At 39.2% G+C, this 17,021-nt stretch overlaps 2 protein-coding genes across 6 annotated transcripts in view; both read right to left on the bottom strand.

Annotated features, from left to right (window-relative positions):
• Positions 1-17,021, bottom strand: part of BCO2 (beta-carotene oxygenase 2) — a 36,653-nt gene extending 19,632 nt beyond the window's left edge. Inside the window, exons 1-4 of one of the 5 annotated variants that reach the window (XM_010334561.3) lie at positions 16,754-17,021; positions 12,331-12,535; positions 612-823; positions 304-419 (exon numbers count right to left, since the gene is read on the bottom strand). In XM_010334561.3, the coding sequence (XP_010332863.1) occupies positions 304-419; positions 612-823; positions 12,331-12,535; positions 16,754-16,841 (621 nt within the window). In that variant the 5' untranslated portion in view covers positions 16,842-17,021. The other 4 variants (XM_039471042.2, XM_010334560.3, XM_010334562.2 and 1 more) reach the window with 4 other exon arrangements.
• LOC101048525 (deoxyuridine 5'-triphosphate nucleotidohydrolase, mitochondrial-like) lies at positions 6,993-7,804 on the bottom strand. The gene has a single exon (XM_039471045.2). The coding sequence runs from the start codon at positions 7,762-7,764 to the stop codon at positions 7,270-7,272; it is 495 nt and encodes a 164-aa protein (XP_039326979.1). The 5' UTR covers positions 7,765-7,804; the 3' UTR covers positions 6,993-7,269.

The raw sequence follows: 17,021 nt of genomic DNA, 5'->3' as shown, positions 1-17,021 counted from the left end.
ACACTAAGAACAGCAACTAGCTAAAGTAGATCAGTATAATTCTATTTCTCCTTTACCCTAGCCTTCAGATATTAGGCCTAAGGAAGAAGTTTAGAATTACCTCTAAGGAAAACCAACCCACAGGCCATTCTAATCAGGCCAGAGTGTAAAGGTGACCTGCATCAATGAATAACTTTGTTTTTGTTTTTATGTGGTTAAGGCTCCAATTTCTTCTTGATATGAACTAGATACTCTAAAAAGTATTTCAAATGGGAAAAAAAATGTTAGGATCTATTTTATTCATTTTGTTAACCTGTACTTTACCTTCTCTGTTTTTTCCAGAGTTTCAATGTCCACTTTATTCATGAAGTTGGTCTCAGTGGAGAGGTAGTAATCACCCTTGTACTGCACATAGTTGACATTAGTGTTGTCAGTCATGGCTGAAACCAAACCCCAGAGTTATTTAAGTAACGCAGCTTACTATAGCAGATGCTAAGCACACACTCAAAGGGAGAAAGCAGTTTCAACATCCTCTTACATACACAAAAAAATCTACTTTCAAGATTTATGTTTGTATAGATGGTCATATATCACAATAGTTTAAATAATCATGACTCTCACCTGCAGCTTACCTGGCGGCTCAAACCTGGATAGGAAACGTTCAAAAACATTCTTGCAGGGATCTGGAAGAGCCAGTGTGCCAAATTCTGAGATTACAATTCGATTTTGAGCACTATTAGCCTTATATGTATCGCTCTGTAGAAACTTGCTCCTGTATGTCACTGTGCCCTCTGCCATCTTGAACTGGTGAAGCAATGCCATCCCATCAAACCAGTGATTGTATCTTCAAACAGGAGAAAATAAATCAATAAATATTAGTAAGAAAACATGGGGTAAAAATGAGAGACAGAATGATAGATCTTCATTTCAAATATAAAGATAAGGAAATGGGGCAGGTTCCCAGTACAATCTGAGTAGTCAGAGAATTTGAAATTATGAAAGGATAACATTTTGGGTATGTCTTAGGTATAAAAGGAAAGAATAATTTACATTCTCCTGACTCTTACCCTTGTCGAGAAGACCCTCACATTTTAGAAAACTCCTATGATGGTGAATCCTAAGAAAATTCTGATCTTTACTCCATGACTAAGAGAATAGCATGAGAGGTTATGGGATGCCTGACATTTACCAAATCAGAATAAGTTCCAGGCCAGGCACAGTGGCTCACACCTGTAATTCCAGCAATTTAGGGGGCTGAGATGGGTGGATTGCTTGAGACCAGCCTGGGCAACATGGCAAAACCCCATCTCATTTAAAAAAAAAAAAAAAGAAAGAAAGAAAGTAAGAAAAGAAAAGAAAAAGAAAATGAATGAGTTCCTAAGCTTTTAGAAATAGTTATTGCCGGGCACAGTGGCTCACGCCTGTAATCCCAGCACTTTGGGAGGTCGAGGCGGGTGGATCACGAGATCAGGAGATTGAGACCATCCTGGTCAACATGGTGAAACCCTGTCTCTACTAAAAATACAAAAAATTAGCTGGGCATGGTGGCGCGTGCCTGTAGTCCCAACTACTCAGGAGGCTGAGGCAGGAGAATTGCCTGAACCCAGGAGGCGGAGGTTGAGGTGAGCCGAGATCACTCCATTGCACTCCAGCCTGGGTAACAAGAGCAAAACTCTGTCTAAAAAAAAAAAAAAAGAAAAGAAATAGTTATTTACCTTCATATCTTGCAAGTGTTAACGTTTCCATTTACTTTAAATTTTTTTTTTTTTTTTTTTTTTGAGACGGAGTTTCGCTCTTGTTTCCCAGGCTGGAGTGCAATGGAGCGATCTCGGCTCACCGCAACCTCCGCCTCCTGGGTTCAGGCAATTCTCCTGCCTCAGCCTCCTGAGTAGCTGGGATTACAGGCACGTGCCACCATGCCCAGCTAATTTTTTGTATTTTTAGTAGAGACGGGGTTTCACCATGTTGACCAGAATGGTCTCGATCTCTCGACCTCGTGATCCACCCGCCTCGGCCTCCCAAAGTGCTGGGATTACAGGCTTGAGCCACCGCGCCCGGCCTTACTTTAAAATTTTTTAGCTTTATCAAGATTGTGCAAAAGTAGACAAATAAGATGACTGTCCTTCCTAGATAGTCGTTCTTGTCCATATGATTACACTAGAAATGATCTACTTATATAGTTGAACATTGAAAACTGTAAAAAAAAAGTTTGTGGCTTCACTTTTTAAATGGTTTATTATATGGTCTCTTCTTTCATATGCTTAACACATTGAATTCTTAATGTTCTTAGTATGGATAAACAAAGCTAACATCATTGTCTTAAAAGACAATGATTCCTGAAAACAGAGACTGGAAGAGATATTTGTATACCCATGTTCACAGCAACATTATTCACAATAGCCAAAGGGTGGAAGCAAGTCAAGTGTCCATCAGTGGTTGAATGCATAAACAAAATGTTTACATTGTAAGGGTTCAGAGCATGCTACGCCAAAATATGCCACTTTAACATACTGATTATTTTGAGTTAAAAGGCACTTGAAAAACAGCAGGTGCATGAAGAGCACCCTGACCTTCTTTATTCCTTCCTGAAAGCAGGAGATAAAACTCCCAAGTGAAAGGTGCCCTCCCTGTACCAGAGATATTTATATCACCACAGGTGGGGAGTTGAGGCTGAGAAAATGAGAAAAAGCTGTGCAAATGAACCTTGTTAAACTAACCTTTATCTTCACGGTCCCTTTCCCACAGTTAACTGCCCTGGCACATATTCCTTTGTGTTGTCACATTTTCACCTTTTACTACTCTTTGTCCAACCTAGTTTATAAGCTTTCAGCCCTAACTTATCCTTTGGCTCTTCATTTCTCTTGGGGGGTTGGGGGGTTGTTCAAGGTACAATGTAAAACTTAATAAATTTTGTATGATTTTTTCTTATTAATCTGTCCTATGTCAGTTTAATTCTTGGGCTCAGCTGGAGACCCTACATGGTAGGAGGGAAAATTTTGCCTCCCCAAAAACCTATACTGGAATATTACTTATCCTTTAAAACGAAGGAAATCCTGTCACATGTTACAACATTAACGAACCATTGAGGACATTATGCTATATGAAATATGCCAGTCATAAAAAGACAAATACTGTATGATTCTACTTATGTAAGGTATTTAAAGTAATCAAATTCTTAAGAACAGAAAGTAGAACAGTGGTTAACAGGAGTAAGGAGAAATGAAGAGTTGCTGTTTAATGAGCATAGAGTTTCAATTTCACAAAATGAAAAAGTTATAAAGATCTGTTTCACAACAAGATGAATATACTTAACAGTACTTAACTGTATACTTAAAAATGGTTATGATAGTAAATTTTATGTTATATGTATTTTACCAGAATTTTTTTAATTGCAGAAGAGAAAAAAGAAAAAGTCCTTCTTTAGCCCAATGACTTGGGATGCCAGTGTTATCAGATAACTAAATTTCCTTAAGTTCCTGGGTTTACTTCTGGTCTTTCTATGTCATTCATCTATTGATCTATTCTTGCATCAATATCACGTTTTAATTGTAAAGGCTTTATGGTGTATTTTAATATCTGGTAGGGCTAGTTTCACCCTCTGAAAAAGTGTTTAGTGCTTTCTCGTCAATTCTTACATATTTATTGTGCTATATGAACTTTAGGTATCAATTGGTCCAACTTTCCTAAAAAGCTTGTTGGAATTTTTATTAAGATTTTATTGGATTTATGAATGGACTCAGGGACAACTGGGACATCTCTATGATGTCCAATTACTCTATTCAGTAGCAGGGATGGTCTTTCCATTTGTTCAAATTTGTCTTCCAAGAGTGTTTTAAAGTTTGCATATTTCTAAATTCATTGCTAAGTAATCTTCTTTGTTGCAATTGTGAATGAAGTTTCTCTGCCATTATGTTCTCTGATTATTGCTAGCATATATGAAGGATATGATTTCAGTATGTTAATTTTATATACTGTGACCTTATCTTTTATTGTTACATTTAGTTTTATCAGTGATTCTCTATGGCTTTCCAGGATTACTATTATATCATCTGCAAAAAGAGATAATTTTACTTTACTAGTGCTTGTGCCTCTGGTCCATGTCTTTCATTTAATTTCATTGTTACATCTCGTACAATGTTTAACAATAGTGAAGATACTGATCATCCTTTCCTGTTTCTGGACTTGAAGAAAATACGGGTATATTTTCCAATTTAGTATTACTGCTTGTAGCACCAAGATACAATAGAGATTTATAACATATTTATGATATACATATACCAAGATATATATATTTAAAAATATATACATATAAAATCATATTTAGAAACTGCCTAAAAAGCCCTATTTTCTTAAGCAATTTTTAGGAAGAATGGGTGTTAAATTTTCACAAAAGCTTTTTCAATCTTTATGGAGATAATTCTGTGATTATTTTTCCTGGAACTTATTAATATGGGGTATTATATTAATGTATTTACTAATAATAAGCCCTCCTAGTATTCTTGAAATTAATCCCACCTGATCATAGTTAATTTTATTTTAATGTGTTATTGAATTCAGTTTCTTACCAAAATATTTATTAGTCCTATATTAGTATTATATTTAGTACTTTTTTTTTTTTAAGAGACAGGGTCTTGCTTGGTGGCCCAGGCTGGAGTGTAGTGGCACTGTCATAGCTCACCACATCCTCAAACTTCTGGGCTAAAGTGATCCTCCCATCTCAGCCTCCCAAGTAGCTGAAACTACAGGGACATTCCACCACACTTGGCCACTTTTTTAATTTTTTTGCAAAGATGGAGTCTCACTATGTTGCCCAGGCTGGTCTTGAGCTCCTGGCCTCAAGAAATCCTCCGGCATCAGCATCCCAAAGTGCTAGGATTACAGGTGTGAGCCATGGTATTTGGCCTATTTTGTACTTTTTCATGGATAGTCATAACTAATATTAGTCTGCAATTTTCTTTTTTGCATGATCTTTGTCATATTTAGATATCAATGTGATGCTTCCTTCATAAAAACAATTGGGAAGTTTCCCTTCATTTTTGATGCTTTGAAATAATTTTTTTTGAATATATTTTCCACTTTCATTGGGGTGATCCGCCCACCTCAGCCTCCCAAAGTGCTGGGATTACAGATGTGAGCCACCGCGCCCGGCTGTCTCTGAAATAATTTATAAAGTATTGGGACTATCTCACATTTGAAGATCCGGCAGAATTCTGTGAAATAATCTGGGCCTGCTAATTTTTTTGAGAAATATTTACTTAACTAGGGTTCTATTTCTTTTACAGAAACTGGTCTACTTAAAACTTCTCTCTCTATCAATTTGGTTTAATTCATTTTCTTTTTATTTTTGTATAAGGCCTGGCTATGCTGCCCAGGCTGGTCTCGAACTCCTTTCCTCAAGCAATCCTCCCACACCCTCCCAAAGTGCTGAGATTATCCTACCTTGACCCAAAGTCCTGGGATTACAGGCATGAGCCACCACGGCTGGCCTCTATCAATTTTGGTAATCTATTTTCCCTAAAGAATTATCCATTTTATCAAGGTTTTCAAATGTATTTATATAAAGGCCTTCAAAGTCTCTTATAATTAATTTTTTTCTGCTTCAATAATTTCTTCTCCATTGTCATTTTATACTTTGTGTATTTGTGCCTTTTCCTTTTTTCTTCTTGAGCATGTAAACTAATGGTTTTTCTACCTTGGTACTATTTTTCAAAAAAAATACAATAATTTCAATAATTTTTGCTACTTAATGTACTTCAACTTGTTAGATTCTGTCTCAAGAGATCCTGTCATTTCTGCATTCATTTATTCAAGTCAACATATTTTTGAGTCCCTCCTATCTGCCAGGCATTGTGCCAAAGTCAGCACTTACAGGCACATAAATAGTGGATATGAAGTAATTGCTGCTACAAGGGAGAAATGTTATTTTTAAAAAACTATTTATGCAGAGAAAGAGCAACAGGATGGAAGGCCGGGGGAATCAGGAAAAGGTCAAGAGGGAAGGAGACATTTCGCTGTTTCTTTAAGGGTGTCTGCCACTTGCAGAGGGGACATGGGCAGGGGTGATGGAAGGAGGATGGGTTGGAAGACATACAGTAGTCTCAGAGGAAGAGCCAGTTGAGGAGATAGCGTGTGGGAGGAGCTGTCAGTGGCAGGTGGTGATGCTGAGACACAGATCAGCCCCGGACCACCAGCACTTAGACTAAGGCTTAATGACCTTCAACAGGAAAGTGTGAAGTTGTGAAACAGGAGAGTGAAACTGTATGATCGGCATCCCGGAATAAAAAGAACAGCATGCAGACTGAAGAAGGCAACGAGGAGCCCAGGCAATAATTCAAGCAAAGAAGATAAGCACCTAAACTGAAGCAGCACCAGTGAGCAAAGGACAAACTCCAGAAACAAGTCAGAGATGACTGATAGGATGTAGGCAGCGACAAAAGGAGAGGAGCCTGAAAGTCAGGCCTGAATGACCGGCTGGCTGGTGATGCTTTAACTGGGATGGAGAAGTCGTGAAGAACAAGGACTGGGGAAAAGTCAATAGCTTGGTTTGGAGAGTCTGAGTTATTTGTAGAACACCAGCGTATAGATGTTCCACAGCCATTTGGCAAAACACAGGTCTAGAGCAGAGCTGGGGGCGGCGTGGGAGATCCATGTTTGAGAGTATCTAGGTATAAGTTGCCAATGAGATAACTACCATCTACCGATCACTTACTACATGCCAGGTATTGTGCTAAGCACTATGCTACATTCTATATATGTGTGTGTGTGTGTGTGTGTGTGTGTGTGTGTGTTTGTATATACACAATACACAATATATACATATACGTGTATATACAAATATGTATAAATGTAATACACAATATATACATATATGTATATGCATATATATATATTGTTAAGCACTTTGCTTTGCTACATTCTTCATATATATATGGTATTATATATAATTGTATATATATAATATTGTATTATATATTGTGTATTCTGTTAAGCACTTTGCTACTTTTTTTTGAGTTAAATAATAGTTTTTTAATTCTGTAATCGATGTACATTTGATTTTAAGACACTGTTTACATCAGGTAACCACAAAGCAAATTTACATACAACCATCAACTGCAGAAAAACAAAGTTTCTTTACAAAAACAAAGTTTCTTTAATCATAAAAAAAAAAGAATGCAGTACGTTTAGAAGGTAAAGCTAGTAAGTTTACAGAAGTACAAAACACTTTAAGCAAAAACTCTTTGTTTTTAAGAAAAAGGTATGTCTTCTGGTTTTCTGTTCTTGGCATAAATTTTAATTCTTCCCAGTGGAACCAAAACCTCCTGAACCCCTTTCGGTGTCATCCAAAGCTTGAACTTCTTCTATTTCTGGGTAAAAAATCCGTTCACAAATGAGCTGTGCAATTCGATCCCTTTTTTTGACTTCAAACTTTTCTTTGCCAAAATTATACAGCACAACACCAACATTTCCTCTATAATCTTCATCTATGACACCAGCTCCTACATCAATAAAGTGTTTTGCAGCCAAGCCAGACCGTGGAGCTACTCTTTCATAACACCCAGAAGGAAGCACTATCTGTATGTCTGTTTTCACAAGAGTTTTCTCCATAGGTGGGATTGTGTAATCATAGGCACTGTACAGGTCGTAGCCCGCGGCCCGCACAGAGCCCCGCATGGGGGCCATGGCATGCTCGGAGAGCCTGGCAAAGCGGAGCTGCATGCCGCCCTCCTCCTCGGGCCAGGCCCACTTGCTGGGTGAAACGGCGGGTGTCTCTTCAGAGCAGGGCATGGCAAAGCCAGAAGGTGAGGGAGGAGAGCCTTTGCTACATTCTTTATGTATATATATAATATTGTATATATATTATATTCTATTTATATATTGTATATTGTGTTAAGCAGTTTGCTACATTCTTTATATACATACACATATATTTATACTGTATAGATATTATATATATATTATGCATACATTATATACATATTTATATATATAAAGAATGTAGCAAAGTGCTTAACACAATACACATGTAACTGGCATGTAGTAAGTATATATACGTATACATATGTATGTATATATATTCTCCCTTCACACTGACCCTGTGAGGAAATATTTTTCGTATTTTACAGAGGTGGAAACCAAGGTTTGGAGCAATATGCCTACAGTCACCGGGCTGCTCAGTGACAGAACAAGGGTTTGAACTTAGTGCTGATGCTAAATCCTGGTCTCTACAGCATCCAAAAAGATAAGGTGAGCTCTCAGAGTTTGGCAGAAAAGGAAGTGGGGCGAGATCACGATGCATCAAGGTTTCAGAAAACAGGAAGAGGGCTGCGTTCTCTGATCAGGAGTGTGGGGACCTGTGGAGGTGGGTAGAGGGAAGCTGAAGGAGTTCAAATGCCGCTGCCCCTCAAGTCATTCATTCCTATTAAGTAGGCCAGTTTATCTGCTGAGGGTGAAGGGAACAGGAATAATGAAGGAGGCTTCAGGAAAAGGGTCAGAGACTGGCAGCAGCCCCTGTGAGAAGCTGGAAAGAACACTGACCGCTAAAGCTTCCTGGCAGCACCAAGCACTCAGCTAAGACTGGACGTCATCATTTCATAATTGATTTGCTCTAGACATACACAGCAGGCCTGGGCCATGGGCAGGGGAAACCAAGAATGGGTTAATCTAGGACTGAAAATAATCAGAGGAGAGGCAGTGACCACCAGGGCAAAGGAAGTGAGCGTGGTGTTGAAGTGACTGACTGACAATAAAGTTTGGGCCAGGAAGAAGAAATTAAGAGAAGGTGGATAAGCCTTAAGAAGGTAGAGGACAGAAGGAAAGGACAGCTTGATGGAATGAAAAAATAAGGTAATGGGAATGGAGGACTGTGAAAACTGGGGTTTTGAGCAGAGTGGAGTTTCAGAGGTCAAGATTTCAAGGGTGGAGAAATTCTCTGGAGTAAGTTGCAAGTGTGGCCTCGGTTTGTGGCCTTGTCAAAGTGGCACGGAGGGGGAAAGTCATTACAGTGGGCACAGTCTAGGAACTGGGAGGCTAGACTATGGGTCCTGAAGTCCTCTCTAGAGAATGGTAGAGACTAAGGTGCTGACGCTATTTCGTATTCTGTCCAGATTCATGTAACTTTATTCTTTTTACTTTTGTTTAATTTTTATTTTTTGTAGAGATGGAGTCTTGCTATGTTTGCCTCGACCTCCTGGTCTCAAGCCATCCTCCTGCCCTAGCCTCCCAAAACACTGGGATTATAGGTGTGAGCCACCACACCTGGCCTTCACATACCTTTAAAAACTAATATGTCTTCAATTAAATCATTTAAGAAAAAAATTTAATTGAAGATAGGCCTTTAGCATGTCATCACTGTCTGTATGCTGATGTGAATCTGTTAAATCGAAACTAAGAGTGATCAGAGCTTCACAGGTGAGCAGGCTTATTCTTATCCATAGCTGAAGGGTTACACTGCCCTTCCCTAGGTCACTGCCTCTCTCTGTAAGTCCTATCTGGACCTACCACTAAACTGAATGTCTGTCTCCCTTTGACCTGAAGATATCTGTCCAATGGGAAAGCAAGACCTTGTTTTTGCTATAAATGCCCACCACTGACTCTGAGGAAGCTGATTCCAGGACAAAGCAGACACTTGTGAGGGCTAGCCATGCCATCCACTTCTCCCACAAAGATGCTTATCTTCAAAGAGGCCTGTGGGGCAAGCCTGGCCCTGAGTGGTTCTGCTACTTGGTTTGAACAACATATTACAGAGTCTCCTCCTGCAGCAGGTGAAATACCATATACCCTCTGCAAGAGGCTGTTTATGCTCTGGGAGCTGGATAAGATGTTTTCTCCTCCTGCTCCCCTTTGCCCTCCTTCTCTTCTACTTCTCCTTGCCTTATATTCTTTTCACATTACAACTGTGTGAAAGGCAGAGATGCAAAACAGGGGAAAGCAAAACTTCTCTAGCAGCTAACTTAACTTCTCTTTCTCCACTTCCAAACTCAGCCTTCCCACTTAGATTCTCCCCACCCGACCTCATCTAAAGTAACTTTTAAGAGCTTCTTGCAGCAGCTGGGAAAAACATACTCCCCTCTACCCCACAAAAAAAAAAAAAAAAAAAAAAAAAAAAACCTGCATTTTATTTTATTCTAGCACTATCATTTTATAAGTCTATTATTCAGTTAAGACAAGATGCAACAGGTTCAGTAAATTTAAATATCTGGAATATTAAGAAGCATATATATATCTTAAATATATCTTAAACACATCCCTAGTTCTTGGTCTGTTTTCTGTTTCCAACAATAGCTGGAGAGGCACAGAAGGACCATGATCAAATTCCAACCAGGCCCAGAGGAGAGGGTAAGGTGGTTTAACAAACAGAAAGCAGAATGGTGATTGCCAGGGGTTAGAGGAAGGGAAGAATGGGAAATTAGTGTTCAATGAATATAGGGTTTCAGTTTTGCAAGGTAAAATGAGTTCTGTGGATGGATGGTAGCACAATAGTATGAATCTACTTAATGCCATTGAATTCTACATATAAAAATGGTTAAGATGGTAAATTGCATGTTATATATACTTCACCACAATTAAAAAAATAATAATAATAATACCTGGAACTCATCTAGCCATTAAAAATAATGGTCGTTCAGACTTAGTAGCAACATGGATAAAAAGGCTTATGATAGTGTGAAGTTTTGTTAAAAAGCAGGCAAGGGCCAGGCGCAGTGGCTCAGGCCCATAATCCCAGCACTTTGGGAGGTCGAGGCGGGTGGATCACGAGGTCAAGAGATCGAGGCCATCCTGGTGAACATGGTGAAACCCCGTCTCTACTAAAAATACCAAAATTAGCTGGGCATGGTGGCACACACCTGTAGTCCCAGCTCAGGAGGCTGAGGCAGGAGAATTGCCTGAACCCAGGAGGCGGAGGTTGCAGTGAGCCGAGATCGCACCATTGCACTCCAGCCTGGGTAACAAGAGCAAAACTCCGTCTCAAAAAAAAAAAAAAAAAAAAAAAAAAAGTGGGCAAAAATATTACATGTAACTGTAATTATTTAAAACAAATCTATGGAAATAGTGGGGAAGACTGGCAGGAAATACATCAAAGTGCTAATAAAGGATGTGTCAAGTGGTACAACCTCCCTTTTCTATATTTTAAAAAGTTTTATATGGGTAAAAACTTTCCTGCAGGGCACAGTGGCTCATGCCTGTAATCCCAGCACTTTGGGAGGCGGGTGAATCACAAGATCAAGAGATCGAGACCATCCTGGTCAACATGGTGAAACTCCGTCTCTACTAAAAATACAAAAAATCAGCTGGGCATGGTGGCGCATGCCTGTAATCCCAGCTACTCAGGAGGCTGAGGCAGGAGAATTGCCTGAACCCAGGAGGCAGAGGTTGCAGTGAGCCGAGATCGCGCCATTGCACTCCAGCCTGGGTAACAAGAGCGAAACTCGTCTCCAAAAAAAAAAAAAAAAAAAAAAACAACTTTCCTAATGAAAAATTGATCCTAATATTTAAAAATGTTTAAAACAAAGCAGATTCCTTCCTGACCATAGGGATTTCTTCACATAACTTCGTGTCCCTAGTAAGACACTTAGAGAAATTTATACTGAAGAGTTACTGGTTTTTCATGTATTGACATCTATTTATTGAGTGCTATCTAGGTGTGGGCCACTGTTACAGGTAGTGGAGATACAGGATGAACTAGAAAAAGTCTCTACCCTCTTAGAAATTACATTCTAGTGGAAATTACATTGAGGATTCAGATCTAACACTTAAATAACAAACCAAAGATACTGGATTTAGGGGGTCCTCTAACCAATGCCCTGTGAATACTGAGGGATGAATGTGCTGGCATTTTTATGTTGGGAAATCAGGAAAGGTTCAAAGGACATGAGATTTGCATTGGCACCTGAATGACAAGACCAGTCTTGTGAAGATTAGGGAAGATAGGTGAGAGAACTAATGCTAAGATGCTGAGCAGACACAACTGTGCCCAGTTTGAGGAACTGAAAGACACCATTGTGTCTGGGAAGTGGTGGGCCAGGGAGAAAGTGGTATGAGGAGACATTGCCCTTCCTTCAGGAACTTATGGGGAAACAGTTCGGTCATCACACAGACAGCTTCTGACACCTCCCTTCTCGTGGCACAAACCGCAGAGGACTTCAAATTTACAATAGCCTACAGAGCAGAAAAAGCAGGACGTTTTCTTTATAAAAGTCTCCTTTTTTCTCCTCTAGGCTACATTTTCCTTATCTGTAATCAAAGGGATGGAATGGCAATATTAACCTCACAGAGGAAGCAGACATTAATGCATATTCCACAGAACCAGCCCGTGCCAAGAAATCCAAGTTGTTCTCCAAAATCAAGGCTTACTTATCCTTCCCAAACTCGAATTTCCCAGGTCCAATTCGAAGCAGCCAGCCATTAAGCCACTTAGGAAAATGTCCCCAGACTCGAGCAGAGATGCCCCGTGGAGCCTCTTCCACTGTGGTCAGTAGCGGTGCAACACACGGCAGACCCCGACACTGCCCAAAGACGACTTTTTTCTGTTGAGTATTTCCCAGGTACCTTTTGAAAACTGTGCAGAGGAAACCAAAAGCACAAAAAATATTTCACCAGATCTTCTATAAACTTGCCTGTTTCCCACAGACAATAATCTTATGAACTGGCAGCTTGAGGGAAATGTGAACCTAACACCAAATACAGTCTTGAAATTTCCTCTCTCTCCTTCCTCATTCTCAGGCTATCAACACTTTAGTTCTACATTTTCAAACCACAACAATTCTTCTATTTTTTACAGTACTAATCTACTTAAGAATTAACTTAGGACTTCAGTTACTATTTTTATCATTTCTCATAGTTGAACAATGCCTGTTTTTTTACAAGAATAAATCTACATGCCAACCCCAGATATGCTAAGAGCAACCTTTTATAAAAATGACCACCATTCAATATTATCACAATTACATTGACACCAATAATTTAGACATACCACCATGTGATTCCAAAGGTTTCATAGCAATTCCTGTAAATTTAATAATATCTTAAACTTAATTTCTTTTATTTTAATGGTATATATATGAGTATATAAGGCATTTTCCAGCAGAAAGGTGTCAAATATTAAATTATGCAGTGATATCCAGTCTGAAATTACCTAAAGTTCAAAAGGAACAAGAAGTAAAAATCATCTTTGTATAATAAGAAACGGAAATTTTTCCCTATTATTTTATCATATTGAGTGTTCACAAGGCAGTACTGCCTAACATAGATGGTGGTCAAATAAATAATTAAGTGCTATAAAATAGAATTCTTTATTTTATCTCATAAAAGTTTAACAGTGATTCCAAAATCTAGACTAGAAAAATGAGCAAACACATAGGGACACCATTAAGAAGTGAGATTTGCTTTCTTTTAGCAAGTTACTACTATCCCATTTCCTTCAAATCTTTCAAAAATTCAGCTTGGAGCACATGAGACATTCTGCTCTCCTATATGACATAAAACAATTAGTCAAACCTAATTCTTTCCTGATTTTTCAAATAAAATTCTCTTTCACCCTGAATATTTTTTCCAATGTCCTTATTTCTTGTTCTAAGAAAATTCCAGTGGGGCACAGTGCTTCACGCCTGTAATCCCAGCACTTTGGGAGGCCAAGACGGGCAGATCATCTGAGGTCAGGAATTCAAGACCAGTCTGGCCAACATAATAAACCCCATCTCTACTAAAAATATAAATATTAGCTGGGCATGGTGACAGATGCCTGTCACCCATGTAATCCCAGCTACTCAGGAGGCTGAGGCAGGAGAATCACTTGAACCCAGGAGGCGGAGGTTGTAATGAGCCAAGACTGCACCACTGCACTCCAGCCTGGGCAACAACAGCTAAACTTTGTCTCAAAAAAAAAAAAAAAAAAAAAGACAGTTCCATTAATTGGTCAAGGTCTATCTCCAGTGTTACAATACTTCCCTTAAGAGGCAGCATAGTTTAATATTTAAGGGTGTGAGCTGGGCCTCTACTTGGCTTCAGAGTGGTTAGTTTCAAATGTGCCCACTCCCAATTAAGGAGCCTTGAGGACACTCATCACTTCTCTGTGGTCTGTGTTCTCTTTTCTAAGGTGAAGATAATGATAGTTCATATTACTTCTAAGTCTGTAATAAATGAATTAGTTTATGTAAAGCTTTTAGAAGAAAATACTCAAAAATGCTATTATTATATTTACATAGCTTTTAATGATCAGTCCAATAATATCTTCATTTTATTCATTTGACAAAGTACTTGGTACTGCTGAGGGATAAAAAGCATTAGAACCCTGAAATTAAAGAACTGACTGCCAGCCGGGTGTGGTGGCTCAAGCCTGTAATCCCAACACTTTGAGAGGCCGAGGTGGGTGGATCACGAGGTCAAGAGATCGAGACCATCCTGGTCAACATGGTGAAACCCCGACTCTACTAAAAATACAAAAAATTAGCTGGGCATGGTGGCGCATGCCTGTAATCCCAGCTACTCAGGAGGCTGAGGCAGGAGAATTGCCTGAACCCAGGAGGTGGAGGTTGCAGTGAGCCGAAATCGCACCATTGCACTCCAGCCTGGGTAACAATAGTGAAACTGTCTCAAAAAAAAAAAAAAAAAAAAAAGAACTGACTGCCTAGTAAACATATCACTGACACTGTAAGTGTTTTATTTCAACATTGTTTCTCAGAGTCTGGTATGAGGACTACTTGCAACAGAAATACCTGGTGTTATCACTAAAATGCCATTTCCTGGACTCCATTCTGGTCCTAATAAGTCAGAATATCTAGGGAGAGGCAAGCAGGTATTCTTAGGAATACTAAAGTCAGGGAGCTACGGTATTAGAAGCACAAAGCAGGGCTGGGCACAGTGGCTCATGCCTGTAGTCCCAGCACTTTGAAAGGCTGAGGTGGGAGGATCACGAAGTCGGGAGATCAAGACCATCCTGGCCAACATGGTGAAACCCCATCTCTACCAAAAATACAAAAATTAGCTGGGCATGGTACCACGTGCCTGTAGTCCCAGCTACTTGGGAGGCTGAGGCAGGAAAATCGCCTGAACCCAGGAGGCGGAGGTTGTGGTGAGCCAAGATCATGCCACTGCACTCCAGCCTGGTAACAGAGCAAGGACTCTGTCTCAAAAAAAAATACAAAGAGGATGCTTTGAAAAGATAGTGAAGGAAATTCTCAGGTATTTATCTTACTCTACTTTTATTAACATTATGCATATTTATCTTATTCTCAGATTAAAATAAATTCCCGGAGGTCATGTATGTAATTTACTCATCTCACTTTTTAAGTAAATTGAATAGCCTGATTGGGCATTTGTCTAAGTAGAGATACACGAATTTAAAGCATTTTACATTGAAGAAAATATTTGCATGTCTATATCTTCTACACTCCATATCATGCTGTTGGTAATCTACTACATGCTCTTCAAAGTTTCCATAGAATTTGACATTAACACTTTCTTAAACTCCTTTCTATTCATAGCTTCAGAGACATCGTCCTACTCTAACTTTCCTGCTGCCCTATAACTACTCTCTGCATTATGCTAGTTTTCTTACATGTTAGCTGACAATCTTGAGCAAGTTACTTAATGTCTCTGAGCCTCAGGTTTTTCAGTGATAAAATGGAAATAAAAGGAAGTCAAAGTTACCTATTTATGTCTGTTGTCATAATCAAATATAAAGACAGTAGATGCTTTCCAAATTTCAAGTCCCTTTATGGGCTCCTTGTCCCCCTTATCACTTCATGAATTTTCCTAAAGTCTTACCTTCAATCTTTACTCTTTACTCTCAGCACTCTCCCTTGGAAATCTCATCTAGTCTCTTAATTTCACCAGTTACTTCTTGCTGGTGACTTTCAACATGTCAAGATAGAATTTTTAATTTCCCCCCTTCCAAATCAATTTTCTTCACCTAGGATATTTCCCAGTTCCTTCAGATGAAATTCACTCACCTAACTCATCCTTCAAGATCCAGTTTCCATGTCATTTGCTTTATAAACACAGCATTCCCCTTACCCACAGCAAGAACTGATTCTCCTTGGTCTGAACTCACAGCATCTGCTTATAGTTCTCATATGGACCTTATTTCATCTGTCTTGAGTGATAAATGATGCTACCAGTACTCCTTAAATACAAGGTCTGGTCTTTGTCTCCCTTCTCCCTCCAGTAAGTAATACATCCCCTTGCATACTGCAAGCATTAAATTACTAAATTAAGTAATTTTAAAATTTATAGTGCATATTAGTATAATTTCTAAAAGCTCTAGATCCCCAATTTCAAGAAATAAAATCATGTAACACTAGTAGCTATAATAGAAAGCTATAAAACAGTAAATGATTTTTAAGGCAGTCCCCCAAAATGCAAATAGAGAAATCAAACATTTACATTAGAACATGTGGCAGCGATTTTTGAATTTAGAAAAGCCTAAGTATTGACTATTCTTATTGCAAATCCAAAAGAATCTGAAGCCCCTGAATCCTGCCCTAAATATTGTATAACATATACAAATGTTACTGGAGGATCCTTGAAAAATAGAAAATAAATAATAAAAATTAAAATAATCATATACAAATGTGAAGGCTGTTTCCCTGATCATGAGGAAACAATCCTAACAGCCTTCTTTAACTTCCGGGGCTCTGTGGAGTTGCTGTCTAATCTGATCCACACAGGATGGAAAGCTTCAGAAGCTCCCAGCAGTGTTCAGGAAAGCAGCACAGAATTCTAAGTGCGGACTGGCAAGAAGAGGAGGATAAGGAAGAGAAAGGGGCAAACCCCCTACCTGGGAGCCGGTGCACCATCACAGGAAGGAAATCCACTGCAGTGGTAAAAAGACTCCTGATAAAATGGGGAAAGACTCGGAAAAACATTTTTGTACTGAGCAGATCCCGTGACTTTCAAATCCTCCCACACTGGCAGTTTTGAGTACTACTAAACAACGAACACGCACCGAACTGCCTGGACTGTGTCTCCCTCACTGACGGGTTGAGGTGAGGCTGAGGCTAAGGGGCGGGGCTTATTTCCATGACAACCATCCCAACAACCTATCT

The sequence above is a fragment of the Saimiri boliviensis genome, chromosome 6, assembly GCF_048565385.1.
Source record: "Saimiri boliviensis isolate mSaiBol1 chromosome 6, mSaiBol1.pri, whole genome shotgun sequence".
Classification (NCBI taxonomy): domain Eukaryota; kingdom Metazoa; phylum Chordata; class Mammalia; order Primates; family Cebidae; genus Saimiri; species Saimiri boliviensis.
This window is presented reverse-complemented; position numbering and strand designations above follow the sequence as displayed.